This window comes from Trichoplusia ni, chromosome 13, assembly GCF_003590095.1.
Source record: "Trichoplusia ni isolate ovarian cell line Hi5 chromosome 13, tn1, whole genome shotgun sequence".
Classification (NCBI taxonomy): domain Eukaryota; kingdom Metazoa; phylum Arthropoda; class Insecta; order Lepidoptera; family Noctuidae; genus Trichoplusia; species Trichoplusia ni.
The window spans coordinates 8,476,758-8,493,437 of record NC_039490.1 but is presented as its reverse complement, the minus strand read 5'-3'; the positions used below and the strand labels follow the sequence as shown (position 1 = coordinate 8,493,437).

General features: G+C 34.0%; 3 protein-coding genes across 8 annotated transcripts in view; all 3 read right to left on the bottom strand.

Annotated features, from left to right (window-relative positions):
- Positions 1-6,325, bottom strand: part of LOC113499989 (autophagy-related protein 101) — a 51,244-nt gene extending 44,919 nt beyond the window's left edge. The window contains exons 1-4 of one of the 3 annotated variants that reach the window (XM_026880627.1): positions 6,118-6,325; positions 5,787-5,899; positions 4,236-4,464; positions 1,379-1,502 (exon numbers count right to left, since the gene is read on the bottom strand). In XM_026880627.1, coding sequence (XP_026736428.1) covers positions 1,379-1,502; positions 4,236-4,464; positions 5,787-5,899; positions 6,118-6,207 — 556 coding nt within the window. In that variant the 5' untranslated portion in view covers positions 6,208-6,325. Of the gene's footprint in view, positions 1-1,378; positions 1,503-2,168; positions 4,189-4,235; positions 4,465-5,786; positions 5,900-6,117 lie in introns of those variants that run through there. The other 2 variants (XM_026880629.1, XM_026880628.1) reach the window with 2 other exon arrangements.
- Positions 6,326-6,410: 85 nt separating this feature from the next.
- On the bottom strand, positions 6,411-9,147 carry LOC113499986. The gene has a single exon (XM_026880621.1). The coding sequence runs from the start codon at positions 8,267-8,269 to the stop codon at positions 6,536-6,538; it is 1,734 nt and encodes a 577-aa protein (XP_026736422.1). The 5' UTR covers positions 8,270-9,147; the 3' UTR covers positions 6,411-6,535.
- A 71-nt stretch (positions 9,148-9,218) lies between these two features.
- Positions 9,219-15,811, bottom strand: LOC113499988 (bifunctional coenzyme A synthase). Of its 4 annotated transcripts, none has more exons than XM_026880624.1 (10): positions 15,663-15,811; positions 14,991-15,166; positions 14,209-14,386; positions 13,713-13,898; positions 13,281-13,429; positions 12,769-12,972; positions 12,487-12,575; positions 12,036-12,201; positions 11,510-11,692; positions 9,219-11,217 (listed from the first exon to the last, which is right to left on the bottom strand). In XM_026880624.1, the coding sequence occupies exons 2-10, from the start codon at positions 15,153-15,155 to the stop codon at positions 11,020-11,022; spliced, it is 1,518 nt and encodes a 505-aa protein (XP_026736425.1). In that variant the 5' UTR covers positions 15,156-15,166; positions 15,663-15,811; the 3' UTR covers positions 9,219-11,019. The 4 variants fall into 4 exon arrangements, with proteins under 4 accessions (XP_026736425.1, XP_026736426.1, XP_026736424.1 ...); XM_026880625.1 differs by lacking the exon at positions 15,663-15,811 and adding an exon at positions 15,548-15,607; XM_026880623.1 differs by lacking the exon at positions 15,663-15,811 and adding an exon at positions 15,356-15,538 and having other exon boundaries at positions 13,713-13,886.
- Positions 15,812-16,680: the final 869 nt, after the last annotated feature.

Below are 16,680 nucleotides of genomic sequence, written 5' to 3'. Positions count from 1 at the left end.
ACCGCCAATGTAAAGTCTTTTCTAATCTGCATGTTTCTAGGGCCTTGAGTAATGTTTTAACTAAATCTAGACTTCGACTAGACAAAACGAGATATCTACATAAATAATATACATAATCTTTACTAACAATGGCTAAGATAACAACTGTTACATTAAGATCAAATAAAACACTGCTTTCCAGACAAGTATAATGCTGTAGGTACATGCTTTATCAGTGTTTATGTGTCTGATATTTAGGCTCTAAAGGTAAAATAGGTCTCTAGATAAGCCCCAGCCTATCACGAGATAACCCTACACAGATATTGCGTTGCAGATATAATTCATACCAACAAACGTTCCTAATTAACATATACATGAATTGATCTCTATACCCGGTCAAATTACCTAACCGATAAGCGTCCTCAATCAATAAATTATACAAACAACAATGTCAAAATGATTCAAATTTAACAAATACAATACCGGAGCGACCTCATTTTGTAAACTGCCGTAATTGACGTACAAATAGGTCTCAACAAGAAGGTAAACATAACCGATAAAAATGATAGCATTGTGTGATGACAGAGATAGTTTTGAAAAGCTTTATCAAGAACAATCACCTTTACTATTGGGTCGGGCGTTATCTGTCGACGACTTAATCTCATGTACTTCCGCCGTCAACAAATTAACCCTGTGACCACATCTAGTGCAGGTTGACTAAGTGACCGCTAACCGGCACAACTCAACCGTTTAACAACACTTTTTATGTTGCTAAAACGACTGATGACTAACAATTTATCATTCTAATTGGCGACAAAAATGTCATGGGGTTAACAATGTCGAATGTCATTTGTTGCGGAAACTGCGATATTATTTTCCTGTATTCAATTTAAATTTACCTAATTTTGGTTGTGCATTGGTAGTAGGTCATGTTGTTAATTGGGTCGTCCTGTTGAATTCGAAATAAATTGGATTTAAGGACGGAGCACTAGAATCGTCAAACTGTCGAGTGTCCGTGTCATGCCTGGTAGCCGGTAGACTATATTTAGAGTGTAAGATAATGCAATCATCCAACAACTAAGTGACTATCACAGGTCTCGTGAGTGCCACATCTACGCAGACAGGACAAAGTCTTCTTAATATTTACTCTGACAATATTTACAAAATATCATTTTTTGAAATATTACAATGGTGTCGCAATGTCTGCGAGTTACAGATAACATTACATTCACCTTAAAACAACAAGGATTTTTTACTAATAGTGATAAAATCGATAACAAGATAGATATTTTTAAATAAATCGTCATGAGCTTATCATATTATCGTCTGCAAATGTAGGGTATATGATATTGGATATAGCGTCATATATTATGGATGAGCTGATGATGAGTTGACTTACCAATGTAAAGTCTTTTCTTGGTCTGCCAGCGGGCCACGGCTCCCGCTATGAAGGAATGATGACCGCACGCCGCTTGTATGCGCGCCTCCTCTTTCACTTGACGCACCGCACTCTCGTTCACAATCTGAAATTAATTGCGAACCATGTTGACTTGTATGTGAATTATTATAGTAAAGGAGGAAAAGAAAGCGTTCGCACTAATTACGAGGTAAGTACCAAATACGGTTTCGCAACAAAAGCGGGTATTTCCATGTGCAATGACGATTTAAGTGATTAGCCGTAACTGCGTAAATAAATTGCGCACTAATTTTATCGAAAATAGATTTAAGTAGTAATTCAATTAATATCAAGAGACCTCGGATACATCCTAGTCGGGGGTCTTCATGCCGATAATGCTCTTAAATTATTGAGTAAGCGGTAATCTAACACGAGTTATCATTAGTTTACATTGTGGATAATTACGCGTTAAAATGATGCGGTAGACATGTGTCACAGACGGAGTCGCGATAGGGAACACCGTGGCTCGTTCCACGCGGCTGACCGCGCTACGGATCAACCGCTCGGTACTTACTCACTGATATTTTAATCATTTAAACACGATCTATAAGAACGTGTTTAACCGACGGTTTCTGTTAAGCTTACTCAGCAAAATTTTCTAACAATAAACTTCAATACATCCAGATAAATCTTTGTTTTAGTTATAAGTATATCACACAACGCGACCTCGGCTCAAATATATGCTTCCGATATTAAAGTTATAGCCAACAATTATATATAGGTAGATACTTGCATGATAAGCGAGATTCGACGGCACGAACATGTATTAATGAAAAAACTAAAACTAGTCCGTCACTTTTTTCGCAGTCTTCAGTGTAAGTCTAACATAAGTGAGCGACGAAATATCTGTGATAAGAGGCATTAAGTAGTATGTAAAGCTTATCGCCGCATGAAACACATTTAGTGGTAATAAGTTTACATATGGGTCAGCATGATAACGAGATTCGAGATATAAGCGCATTACAGTGCAATGCTTTTTTCACTTTAATACCTTAGAACTAGTAAGGTTGATCAGACCACATGATTAAGGATGAACGATTACATCAATGGTAGATTTTGGAGAGGTCTTTTAAAACGCAACAGGTTTCCACGTATAGAAAGGTAGTTTTCGAGAATATTTAACAGTCTAACAACTGAGAGTCTGTAGAATAAAAAATCTTTTGTAGTTTGAAACCAGTACCATATTGTCACATCATTGGCAAGAAAAAACCAAACAACACAAAGCGACGTTAATGGGAATAAAAACTCAACCAGGATATATGAGAGATACAATCAGAAAATAAATAGATCGTTATAAAAACAAACGATAGAACCTATGGAATAGATGAGAGCATACACCTTCAGCTATAATTGTAAATTACATCATTACTGTTCACATTTCTTATATCATTATAACGTAAGTGGTTTTTACAAACATACTTGATAATCGCTGTAGGTCAGTTACCCTATTTAACAAAAAAACTGCTAATCATTTAAACTTTCAAAATTATCTCCATGTCATGGTTGTATTAGCCTCTAATTACCCTCTTAAAACTTCAACAGTCACCTAAACAATTCTTGACAGTGTTATTGTTCTAAATGCCTACTACAATTTGAAGGAAGCTGACAAGGAGATCGGTTGTAATATGATGTCGCTTCCTTCTCACGAGATTAGTGTAATAATATGAAGCTTTGAGAACCTGACAGGCCATCTGTTAATTTTAAGACCACATACCCATGTGGTCTTTTACAGGGATGCCTATTTTTTGTATCGAGATTTTAAACATTGTCATTAATTGTAACATAGAATCAAATATTATTGCTAGACAACTATGGGCTTAGGACTGTGGGGAGCTGCAGTTCTCAGTAACCAGTAAAGAGTGATGGCTATAAACACCACGTTCAACAAACGCTCTGGTAATAAAACTGAAGTGTTCACTATGTCATGCAGCAATTTAATTTGCATCACCACCTTTATTCCTGCCTCAAGTAAAAGGTTCTCAAAAGTCATACGACTGGACTTTAGCTTCCTGGAGACCGAACTTCAACACATAATAATGATAATCCTTGGTATTACGGATACAGTGAATGAAATAGTATGAGCAAAAATCTTAATGAAATTGAAAATGAAACAGTTATTGAATGAAAACTTAATCAACAATATTGATTTATCTAGTCCAAAGTTCTTAAGTCACAAACATAAAAAAACAAATTATAGACGAATTGAGAACCACTTCCTTTTTAAAGTTGAGTTGAGAGACCATTTTAACAAGATAGACTGAGTTAAATAAACGTGAAAGAATTCGATAAAGATCTAAGTTATGTCAAGTGGATGATTGCTTATCTAATCTAATGTAGTGTCAAGAATTATTACGACTGTATCTTTACAGCCAGTATGTCGACGGCCTTAATACCTAGAGCATTCCTTATTGCTTTAAATTGAGTAACAATTTCCCCAATTGTAGACTATTAGGTTACGAAAGAGGCCCTTTGAGTATTGCAAGCGTTTGGCCATATCTTTTTAATCTTTGTATTACAAACAATGGCACATAAATCAGAAGAAATTTTGAAAATAGTAATTACATATGGCAAATGTTATAAATGAAGTTAGAAACAGAGTAAATACACATACTATTTATAGTTTTTAACTAACATAATTATTCTTAGTATAAAGCCTCCATCACTTGTGTCAGAAAATTCATACAGCCAACAAAAACAGCTGTAAACTAGACTTAAAAATTATACTAACTGAATTGCAATTGCAGTAGCAATTGCTCTTTTCTTATCGAAGTTATGTTAATAAGCAATTGAAAAAGCTCACCTGTGACTTACTGAGCACCTTCAGTGCGTATTCTTTATTTTCACTGATCTTCTTGACTTTATAGACTTCACCAAATGCACCCTTGGCTATAGTCTCTTCGATCTGAAAGTCTTTCTGAAGTAAGTCAGTGGTGATGGGGAATTCAGGCTGGAAGATTGATTCTTTGTGGGCCACTGGCCAGGCTGTCTTGCTTGCTTCTAGTGGATTTTTTAATGTGGAGTCATTCCATCTGTAATATATTGGAGATTTTAAAGCATTTTACCTAAAAGCCTGTTTTAGAAGAATTTAACAGAAAAAACCAACAGTGACATGACTTGGGCCAAATATGCAAATATGACATCAGAAATGTATCTCTGATTATTATGTACTATTTACTTGTACTTGACTATGTTATTACACAGTGATAGCCTTTATTTTTAAATATTTGACACATGAACTTACAAGCATATATTTTGATTTTATTTAGAGATAAAAATACTTAAACAGGTATCGCTTATCTGCAATAAACTAAACATTCAAAAAGCAATGTAATGATGAAACTATAAAAAAAACAGCAATCAATGCTCAGAACGGAAAAGTGTGAAATTCAATTTGATACAGTATGTGTAGATAAAAATTGGAGGGCTAAACACAAGTATAATAAATTAAATGCATTAGTGAAATAATAATGTTCACTGGCATATAACAGAGTAGAAAATATTGTATTATAAATAACAATATCATAGTTAAGTTAGATTTTACCCACTGTTAATATCAAGAAATATCATATTAATGTAAATTATATGGCTTAATATATCACAGAGAAATCATTTCTTTTTTCTTATTTTTTTTTTGCACAACCATAGACAAATTAAGATAAATACAGTTTAATGCATATGCTAATGATACATGGAAACATGTTTAAAAATTTCTTAATAGCTGCAAGGCCTTAGCAACCTTCAAACTTAATATTAAATTCTTATATTGTAGGCTAGGCAAGTCAATCTATTTACATAATATCATGTAGAAAAGCATAATAAAATAGATTCACACATAGGTATCACAGGATGTAGTTATTGTGGTTCTAACAACACTGATTACTGTTATGATTCATGATAATTATTTTTTATAACAGCTAGTAGCATTGTTTGACATCTTCTCAAGGTTTCAATCCATTTGATTTACATGTAGTTTAATTATAGTATAAGATTTTTTACAATACTTTTTCCTTTTATATTGATTATTCATTTATTTATGCAAATCATATTGTCCTGACCATGACTTGTAAGTTACCAAAACCATGGTAATAATATGTGTAGCAATATCTTATCAAATAATGATAAAATATCAAACTGAATGTAAATTTTGTTTACTTAAGAATTTCATAAATAAATTTATATCAATAACTCATTTTAAAGTTGTTTTTTTTATTTAGAAAAGATATTTAATGTAATCAAGAAAGTAGGAGAATGTTTATATAAGAATGAGTTTAAGTCGTGGTATTTGAATCTGGCGCTATCCATTTACGTCTTCATTATGAAAACTGTTTGTTTTGACGAATTGTATACTAACCTTCGCCTCGAAACGCGAGACCAAGGCCGCGATGCGCTGTACACCGACTGGTTGCTCGTAACACTGACGAAGGAACGCCCGCTGAGGTTGCCCACGAAATGGGAGAGACTGAACTATATACGAAAATAAATTATGCGTTTTAGAGGTAACAAAGAACTGACACAAACAATGGACATTTTAATGAATCCAATATACGCTGGCCCCTTAACACAAAGCACATTCTAAATACACTGCGCAGCAACTAACAATTACACAAAACCAGTGTCTGTCTACAAAAATATCAGCTACGCGAGTTCAGCTGAGAATGACAAGTTTTCGTTTCATCACTTACCTGACTTGTGAACGCCTGGCCGTCGCGGTCTGAATGCGTGGATTGCTTTTGGTTTCTGTTCTGAGAGTTTTTATTATGCGTGTTTCCCATTAAACTAAACTAAAGGCTCTTTACATGCCGTTACAAGTGTATTTTGATGTTATTTTAAAAACTGTTGACTAATTTTTCCACCATGAATCGCCCATAAACAATAAAGTCAGTGTTGCCAGATTTCGAAAACAATGTGTTTATGGACAGTCTCAAAAGTCAAAATGAATAGTAAAATTATGCAAATATGTAATAGAAATAATGTAATGAAAATATCTTATATTTATTATCAAACCGTCAATTTATACAATTTTAATACTGAAACTTCGTTACAATCGTGCGTATAAAATTTTCCATTTGGAAATTTGTTGTTAAGGCAGCAGGCCCTAATTTAATTCATCTTCTTCGATTTAGAATATTTATTTACCATCTTATTTACGTTATACATTATAATTTCTACTAGAAATATAATACATGTAAATCCAACACAGGACACGTAGATTTGAAATATAACATTTATTTCATTCATTCCTAATGGTTTCATAGTCGCCTCCTGCTTGATATCAGTGTATCGATATTGTTCCCATTTCTTTATAAGACCGGCTTCTACAAACATCATCATATATTTATTAAAACGATTTGTCATAGGCGAATGTTTCGGTAGTAGCATATTTAAATAATGACTATGCATTCTGTCTTTTTTTGCAATATGTAAGTATTGTTCACCTTTTTCATTAAGACGGTTTCTTTCTAAGTAACGACCAATAGCGCAATCAATGAGACAAAATCTATGAGAGTCGTTAGTCATTCGTTTCACACATCCGAATATGTCCTGGGAAGGAATCAACCTCTGATTAATGATCTGGAACTTTTCCTCGGTTTCTGGGAGAATTAGGTCAGGTGAAGACATTCCTTGAATAGGATACCCCTTCTCTATAACATCTTCAAATGTTTCTATTTCTTGACCTCTCTTTGCAGCTGTTAGAAACGATATTATTTTTGCTTGGGTTGAAAAATTTATCACGAAAATGCTCCAAGTTGTAATAGTCAAAAAAATGCGAAACGAATTTCGCTTAGGTGGATTACAAAGATTTAACGATAGGATATTCCTAACAGTATTTAGGAAATCCTTTCCTACTTGGTTAAAGGTTAATCGCCCAAGTTCTGCCCATTTATATAAGGTGAATGTTATCCACATACCAATAATACCAAGCCATACACTTAGTTGACTAGCCTGGAAACCATCTGTATCACCTACATCTATAAATGATGTATTAAATCCTGCACGATTAGACATAATGCAAACACCGCTTTCCTTATAAGGAAATGTGAAATCAATTTCCACTAGGATAATATCAAAGATATATATAGGAATGAGGTATAAGTCGCCTTTTCTTCTTGAAAAGGCAAATATCTGCTCAATATTCAGTTCAAAATCGAATGGTTTTTTCATAACATCTAAACTTGGTGACAGATCAATACCAAAATTCATCAGTTTGGACATGGTATTCCATATTATTCCATCTCTGGCTCCAATTGTGAAAGAACCATTATTGTCAGCCGTTATAATAAAGAATGGTTCTACTTCAGTAGTGTATGCACGGAACATAAATCCGTTGTAATTTTTGCTTCTATCAGTAAACAATTCCACACTCTTAAGAATATCGACGTCCTTATATAATACAGTTCTTTTGTTGAACCCAATGCATGTACCGAGGTGGAAAGCTCTTAGTTCTGAGTGAATAGTTACGTTGTGACATTTTTCAACGCAAACGATACCTTCTTGGAAATTAAGAACAGTTAAAGAGATTTTCCTCGCGGTCCAACAACCAAATAAATTTTTCATTGATGTAGAGTTTGTAATATATGGAGTATAGTCTGATATGATCATGGTCTCCTGCAAGTCGTCGTATTGCACTATAATTGCGTTTATAGCTTTGTGATACCATAAAGCGAAAAATATTTTTGCTATATTTTCTCTTTCTTCGTATTTTTGATAGTAAATAATGACGTTAGCTAAAGGATTCCAATACAGCGTAGTTATTACTTTAAGTAACATTTCTTCAAAGTGACTAAAATCTTGACAACTGATAACAACAATATTAGGACTGTATCTAATTAACATGGTATCGAATTGCTCAGGATTATATTGATCATAATCATCTAATACAACAAAGGCGTAAGATACATGTCGAATTTTTCGATAGAATGAGTCCGGCAAATGTCCAAAGCATACGAAAGTATTCCAACCGTTGTCTTTAAAATTTAACGTGATCAGTTTTACCTGGAACAAAATGGGTAACAAATTATATACCTACCTATTATGGAATATCTTTACACCTCTTTGCAATAATTTATTTATTCAGTTTCATCACCGGCATGTCGGTGCAAGAATATTTTTCCGTAATTTGTCCAACATTATATATGTATAAATAAGGCATGTCCAACATAACGCAGAATTTTAGAAGGCGATGCTTGGGCGAATACATTTTAGGTCTTCTTTTGACGAAGCATGGATGAATGTTCGATACTTACAAGCATTTCCATTCTATGCTCCTCTAGACTATGGGCAGGGATGTTGTCAGCATTTGCAAAAACGGTATGTGAATAGGTAGCCAAAAGTATGATTGTTATACACATCATGATTATATGCAGTTTATTTTTTATGGCGAACTATAGCCAGACGACCATGTGTGTCGTCATTCACTATCCAACACTGTTTTGAACATGGAGTACGAAGAGGTCAAATCCAAAATTATTAACCACACGTCCAAATTTCAGCTGAGCGAGCCGTTTGAAATGTAATGGCTAGTAAATTGAGTTCAAACCAGAAGGGTCTAGTCGTTACTAATCCTCAAGTCGATTTGATAGTATTTCGTTTCTACTTCAATAAATAAACCAATCATTTATATCAAATTCAACCATAATATATCATGTAAGTGCTTCAGTTTAGAGTGTTGCCAGTTGTAATATTAGTCTGGACAGAATGGTATCATTAATGAATAATACATAATATATGACCGTACCTTGACTAATCATCGTAATGAGACAAAATTGTCCAATAAAAGAGATTGTAACAAAAATATTTTATTTATTGAACCCATAATATCGTCCTAAGAGTTACAAACACTTTATACATATTAATTAGCTTTTATTTAAGCACTGATATAATCACCGCAAATTGTTAACATACGTGGCCGCCATTTTGTGACTTTTTAAATTCCATCGCAAGTTGTTTTTAATACTGCTGTTTTACGTCAGAATGACGTCACTTTTGATGAGACAAAGTTCCTGCACTAACAATTTGCGAGGATTATGCAATATACATACAGCTTTGTTTAAAGGCAGTACTTCTTCGAGCCAGATTGGTCAGGCACTTAAGAAACGGTTGATATACATAAAGCAATTTAAATTTAATAAGAATTAAGATGCGTTTTAATTCACTAAAATCTATTGAAACTTGTAACAGTTGAAATATTTGAACTATTTTGTAGATTAATCAATAAATCGTATTGGTATTGTCAATTATTGTATGCTTTCAGTAAATCTATGACAAATGCGTTAACAATAGGTACTTTAGCTACATCAATATTAAACTACATTCCCTAAATTATTACTATACTATAATTATTATTGCTTTTGCCTTTGTAATAAGCCGAGTACCTTTATAAATATTTTATTTACATCAAATAGAGGCATGGCAGTTTATATAATATATTATCTATTCAAACATTAATATAAAATTGTTTTAGATCGACGAACAACATATAAGAAACGAATATAACATATTATAAAACAATGCAGGATTCACTAAATTAACCATCAAAATCCCCATTTTTTTTTTAAATTGACAAGACACATTATTATTTATACATACTTTGTACACAACCAGAAACCAATTTGTAATAATGTAGTAACACGCATACGAAATCAAGGAGTAAATATTAACATTTTTGTAAGATTAAAATATACACTTATTAAATATCCCGTCAATAATTATAATTCTTTAAATAATTTATTTTAAATTAGAAGGCAAGACTGATGACTATCTATAAGACAGGCTACATACACAGCACCAGCAGGATTACTCCCGAAACTGCTTTCGAATTTGATTCAGTTATTCATTCGGTCCAGCAATACTATGAGAGAACTAAACGAAGATCAAGGACCGATCCTTATCGAGCGTTTAGCGAGCATTATTATGTCAGCCTCATTAGCCGTCTATTGAGTGTAGTTCCAACTCGAGCCACTGCACGAATTGGCGCTAGTGTAGGTTTCTGCTCCGATGAAGTTTCCAGAAAACAGGTTTCGATAAGGTCGGGAGTAAACCTACGCACATTAATAGCGCCCTCTTGCGCCGCTAATACATAAACATGCGACAGAGTAGCGCCGAAAACAAAATGCTAATTCCCTTTGATGCGTTTAGTTCAATTGTGAAACAAATAGAGCATAATGTTCATGACTCATACTTTTAGAAAATAATGACAGCATGAAATAAGATTTAAAATATCCACATATTACAGTCTCGTTACACTTTCCTTACGCCTGTTTATTTTTGCCAAGTATTCGTAGATTGTACCAAAATTTCAGGATGGTCAGCCAAAAAAGGTTGATGAGCCATGTCCGATTTGATAAGAGCTATATGTGGGAGACCACCACCATACATAATAAGTGTGTTACAGTTGTGGGGGTTTAGTCTACTGTTACTGTTTAAGATATGGGGAAAAGTCGCCTAATTGTTGGGATAAGGTACCAAATTTGCTCATTATAACTATAAAAGCTTACCTATAACAAAATATCCTGTTAATGTGTTCTATGATTTCATGTGATTTATCACCTTTTTTGTCTGACCTTACACAATAGAGCGCTCAATATTTACTTTCTATTAGCCAGTATCTCTTGTAAATGTTGCCACGCCCGGTCGATCTGGCCTTGCGTGTACTCGTAGCTCCAGAAAGGACAGAACACGACGTTGGCTTTCTCGATCTGTTCCTCGTTTGAGGGTTGAGCGTTAACCCTCTGTATAGCTTCTTCTTTCGTTAGGTGGTTTCTGTCTTGTAGCCTTTTTATGGCCTGTAATTGAGAAAGTCAATTTCAATTTCGTTACTTAAATTTTAAATTGAAATGTTTTTTTTTGTTCAAAACGTTTCTTGATCAAATAGCAAATTACTTTTAACTTTTTTATTTTGGCAACATGATCGACGAGATGTTTCAAAAAGCAGATTGGCAGCCATTTGAAATCAGCCACCTTATGAAATATGGCAAAAATACGTGTAGTATAGTGTCGTGCAGCTTTGATACTGGACGCGATCAAAACCGGCCGTAGTATTCAGTTTATCGATAGTGAAGATAGTAAGACCCATACCTCGTCCCTAGGCACGATGACGGACCACAGCTGGTGGCAGTACTGGTACCAGCGCGCGCGGACCAGCACGGCGGCCTCCATGACGACCACGCGGTGCCCGGACTCGCCGTACGCGCGGATCTGACGCTGAGCCTCCGCTATTACCGCCGGCCACACTATACTGTTCAGTTTCTCTAATTGCGCCTACAAATAAAATACTGATCCTTTTAAATTTAGTAGGAGCAGGGGTCTTTCCGCCAATGCTCAAAGTAATATTAATGTAGTTGTGCCAGAGAGGGCCGCTCTAAGCATTTTAATGCGTTGCAATCCTTTTACAACTGCAATAATTTGACGTTAAGAAGTGGCAGATGACTTCGGAAACCAAATTGTTTGCTTCATTCGCTACCCAGACGTATTGACTTGAAAGATAAATTGAAAATCAACCAAAGCGGCAATTTCTTAGAAATGCGTGTTTTATAAAGGCAGTATGTTAGTGAAACTAATACACACTACTTTTTCCTTCATAATTTAAGTGTATATATCTCACCTTATCACTAAATACGATCTGTCCTAGTTTCTTCCTGTCGATCTCGCCGGTCTCGGTGAGCACGTCTTTTCCGAACGCCTCGGATATTGTGCGGTTGAGCGGCAGCCCCGGCTTGTACAGGTCATGTGCGATTATATCACAGTTCACTACGCCCGCACCTTTCAATCTGTATTTAAGATATAAGAGATGATCTTTATTTTATTTGTGAGTTTCAGGTTACAAGAAGGTATTATTATGTTCAAATTGAATGATATGGTATGGTAGGTAGGTGGCATTATGATACAACATTTAACATATTTTCTTTAGTTCCTTAAAACTGTTTTCTCATGGCATTTCGTGCGGTGTGATCAGTAGTTTTTTGAACAGTTGGAACAAGATTTTTTTATTTCAGGTAAAACATTAAAGATGTAATTGTAACTGTATTGAAAAAAGGCATTTCTCATATACTCACTTTAGTTTCTTAGTTATATTACTTTTTCCGCTGGCGATTCCTCCAGCTAGACCGATTACATATGGCCAATCAGGTATGTTTGGATTCGGCTGGAATAAAACGCATGAAGCGTTTAGAATTCAAGCTGGCTAACTATTCACAGCCATTCAACATGAATGTAATAGGAAGTTGGTATGAGATCAGTACTAAATATATAATCAGCTGGAAAGTTTGCCCGACAACCTTAAAAAATGATTTTGGTTGAAGCAGTAAGACTGTCGGTGTGGAAAAGTTGATCCTTACCACAGGCGGCCTCAACAAGGTCCCTAATAGCCTCATTCTCTGATTACTGGAGCTGATCTTATCCTCCTCTTCATGTGAGTGTTCTGGGTGAGAGTCTTTAGCCATGCCTATCACGTGCACGTCCATCGGTTGGAGGCCGTTCGCAACTCGCTTGTCATTAATCTTCTTTGCTCCTCGAAGAGTTTCTTCACTTACTACTATTAACTAGAAAAAGTGTATTAAATAACTGGCCAATAAATACTGTTTTCAAATGCAATTCTAATTTAATGTGTTTGTGTATGAATAGTAGAGATTAAATTATTCATGAATGGAAATCACTAAAAGAAGTGTGGATTTCACGTTTTACAAAGAAAAAAGGGGGAGGGTGGAGAAATGCCACTCTCGAAAATTAGCTTAATTTTTCAATTACGCAACACGGAAGTAGTATTAAAAATCTAGCCCTAGTGTCTGTATAAATCATAGTGTACTATTTATAAACATAGATTTAAAATCTTTATAGTGTCATAGTATACCTGATATTTAGGATCATCCTTTGTTGGTCCGTATAAATCCTTTAATGGGAACACGTTGTACTCTAGGTCTGGATTTATATCCCTTAAGAAGTTCAGCACTTGTGCTATTCTTACTTCCACTGGTTCTATTAACTCCCATAGTGTTTTGGCTGCACAACAAACAAAAAGTTTAAAAAGTTTTGTTACTCATTCGAAAACCAAAAAAAAGTTTGCTAAATCAAGAAATTTGTATAGTTTATAATAAAGGTAGCTTCAAATAGACTTTTTTTCTTCCTAGACTTAGTATCAAAAGTTCCAGAACATATTATGCATGTTAAATCTAACGAAACAAGTAGAACCCAAACCCACTAAAACAGATGTACAAAATAATCCCAGTAGACCAATTGTCTTACAAATTATTAAAGCAGGACTGAACCAAAATATAGTTCTTACACTGAATCATATTAACATCAGTGACTCCCACCGTGAGTAGCTTGGTGGCTCGTAGCGCTGCTTGAGACAGCAGAATCTTGTGGCCGTTGTGCAAACGGTCAAACGTCCCACCAAGAGCTACATTCTCGTATGTTCTTAATGGGTCTTCAGGTCCATTCTGGCTGTCATCTTGTCCTGAAAGGTAAACTGTTGGAACATTTTTGTTATATTAATTATTGTATTGAAACCCAGACATCAAATGGGGGATACCATTGCCCAGCTTTGGCACCTAACTAGCAAATAATGCTGATTGTTTTGTAATATTACATGTAATAAGATGGTTACAGTATTGTTTGATCTTCATGACCTTGTCTGTTTTATTAAAATGATTTTTATGTCTAGTTGTAGTAAGACAACCTCATTTCAGTAAATCTGGTCAATTATTAGTCCAATATTGTATCAGTATCAGTCAATTATTGGTCAAGTATCAAGAAATATTTTGTCCATTAAACATTACCAATGCTCTGCAGTTCATATCCACTTGTCACTGTAGAGACTGCATGCTTCAGGTCATCAATTTCCTTGGCAAGCTCACTGTCATACAGGATCATGTCAATTGGATAGCCTGTCTTTATCTCCTTAACTGTATCACTTGGCTTAAGCATCAATCTTATGTCTAAATTGTTAGCTTGTGACTGAAAGTAATTTTAATTATTAAATAATATATTCCAGTTCTTGGTTAGGCTTATTCAGTACTAATGGTATTTTTTTGCATGGTTATTCTAGTACCAGTGACATTTAATGTGGGGAAAGGTTAGGAAAAACATAGAAGGAAAACTTGGTTGAAAAGTTCTAAAGAATTTAAATAGTGTAATTTAAATCTAGGTTGGAATACAATTTTGGAATGGCTTGGGATAAGGATTCATGGAAGGATTTGTGGTGGAATTTGCGCAGTAAAGAGTAGCCTATATAAAAAGACCACAAGTTTGCAAGTATGTCATTTTGGGAGGAGCAAAAATGGAATTTGGTTTTGGTGCATGTCCATGAGGCCAACTGTGGGTCCATGAACCACTACCAAACTAATTATTTAATTGTTAACAATGTTAAGGCTTTTACTAACACTATTTTTACTTAAAATAAGCGAATACATTACTATTCAGTATTAATCTTGCTTCAGACAGTAAAATCATGCTAGATATGGGGACTTTACATTGAATATGCAATAAAAATGTGAAGTCATTCAAATGGCATGTTGATAACAAGTATTGTTATGATAATGGCTGGAAAAATCCATCTTACCTTAGAATATAAATTATCTATCTGCTTGCTTAGCACTGGCAATGCACTATCTGAGTTCTCCTTTACTTTAACATATAACACCCTCTTAACATACTTGGAAGCCCTCTGGCACACAGTCTGGACTTTTGCAGCATTCGAAATAAAGAGCAGACCATTGTTTGCCATTTTATCAGTGACTGAAACAAAATTTACAATGATGTAGTCTCCTTTAGCTAATGATGTTAACAAATATTTAACTATCTTTAAATTTATATTAAGAATCCTTATCTGTCTTTGACTGGTGAATAGAGGTTGAATATGCTATTAGCCTAAATAACTTAATTGTTTCGTAATAAAGAATAGTTTTTTTGTTAATTTTAACCCACCTGTTGGACTCTTCATATAAAAGTAGGATACGATAATTGTAACACACAGAACCACAAGAGGTGTTCGATATATCATGTTATAAACGCATTAACTAAAGTCCAAAGGTTGTTTCAAATTGCCGATTGAATTATACATTTTCATTCAACTATTGTCTAATACAGTTACACACACAAAGGAAATAAGGCACTTACAAATTTATGTCTTTATAAACGATAGTAAATAAACAACTATGTAAAAACTAATGTTCGTAAAAAATATTCTAAGTATTTGTAATTCGTCTATGAAGATAATATAAATTATACATACTTATTATTTGCCCTAATTAAAATAAAAAAGATTGAACTTATGAATTAAAACATAAAATTATATCTTTATCAGTAAAATTGTACTTTAGTCTTTAGAGTTTAGGCACAAATTCAAAATATTATCGCAATTTATAGGTTATCATTTGACATTGACAACTGCGCTATGATTGACGTAGAGTGACGTACCTCTATTTATACTATCTGTGCTTTGACATCAACATTAGATTTGTTCGGATATACTGACTCTATTTCCACTTTTTTGTGAGTTCGATTAGTATTCATTTTTGTAGTAATAAATGTAGTTTAATAACGCTCATCTCCTACCATTATGCATTTTGACCTTTTTGACAAATGTAATAAAACGTAGGAAGTGCGGTTCCCGAAAATAAATACTTTTAAAAATTTTATCTATGAAAATGTACATCATGAATTTTAATTACAGTATGATAAATAGGTATAAAGTAAAGTTTTTGAGGTATTATTAAACATGTAGTTGACATTAGAATACTATAAGTAAAAACCTATAGAGGGAATACAGCAGTTAGGATCATCATCATATCATATGAAATCATATCAGACACACTGATGGAGTCGAAAGAATTAATCAACTAAATTAGTAAAAGGGTTTTGATTATGCTTTCAAATTGTTCTATTTGCAAGTTTTTTATTTGAAATGTTATAATCATTTACCCCCTTTGCCTGGACATTTTGACAACCAGTCAAAACGGTTTCTGGTACTCAAAAGTCACATTATGCTATATGCTTTTACTTATGCAAGTCCAGTCTATCGTAATGCAATTTAATAAAAGGTGACCCTTCATACGTTCAAAATACTTCGAACGTTATTGTACGTAAATATCTATGGAAAGATTTTTGATCAGGTAGTTAATGTGTGTAAAATAGGTAGGCTAGTTAGTACAATAAAACGAGTTTGATCCACTTAAATATTTTATTTTAAATGTGATTCGAACTTATTTCTATGAACTTAATAATTATAATATAAAGATAAAAGGGTGGTT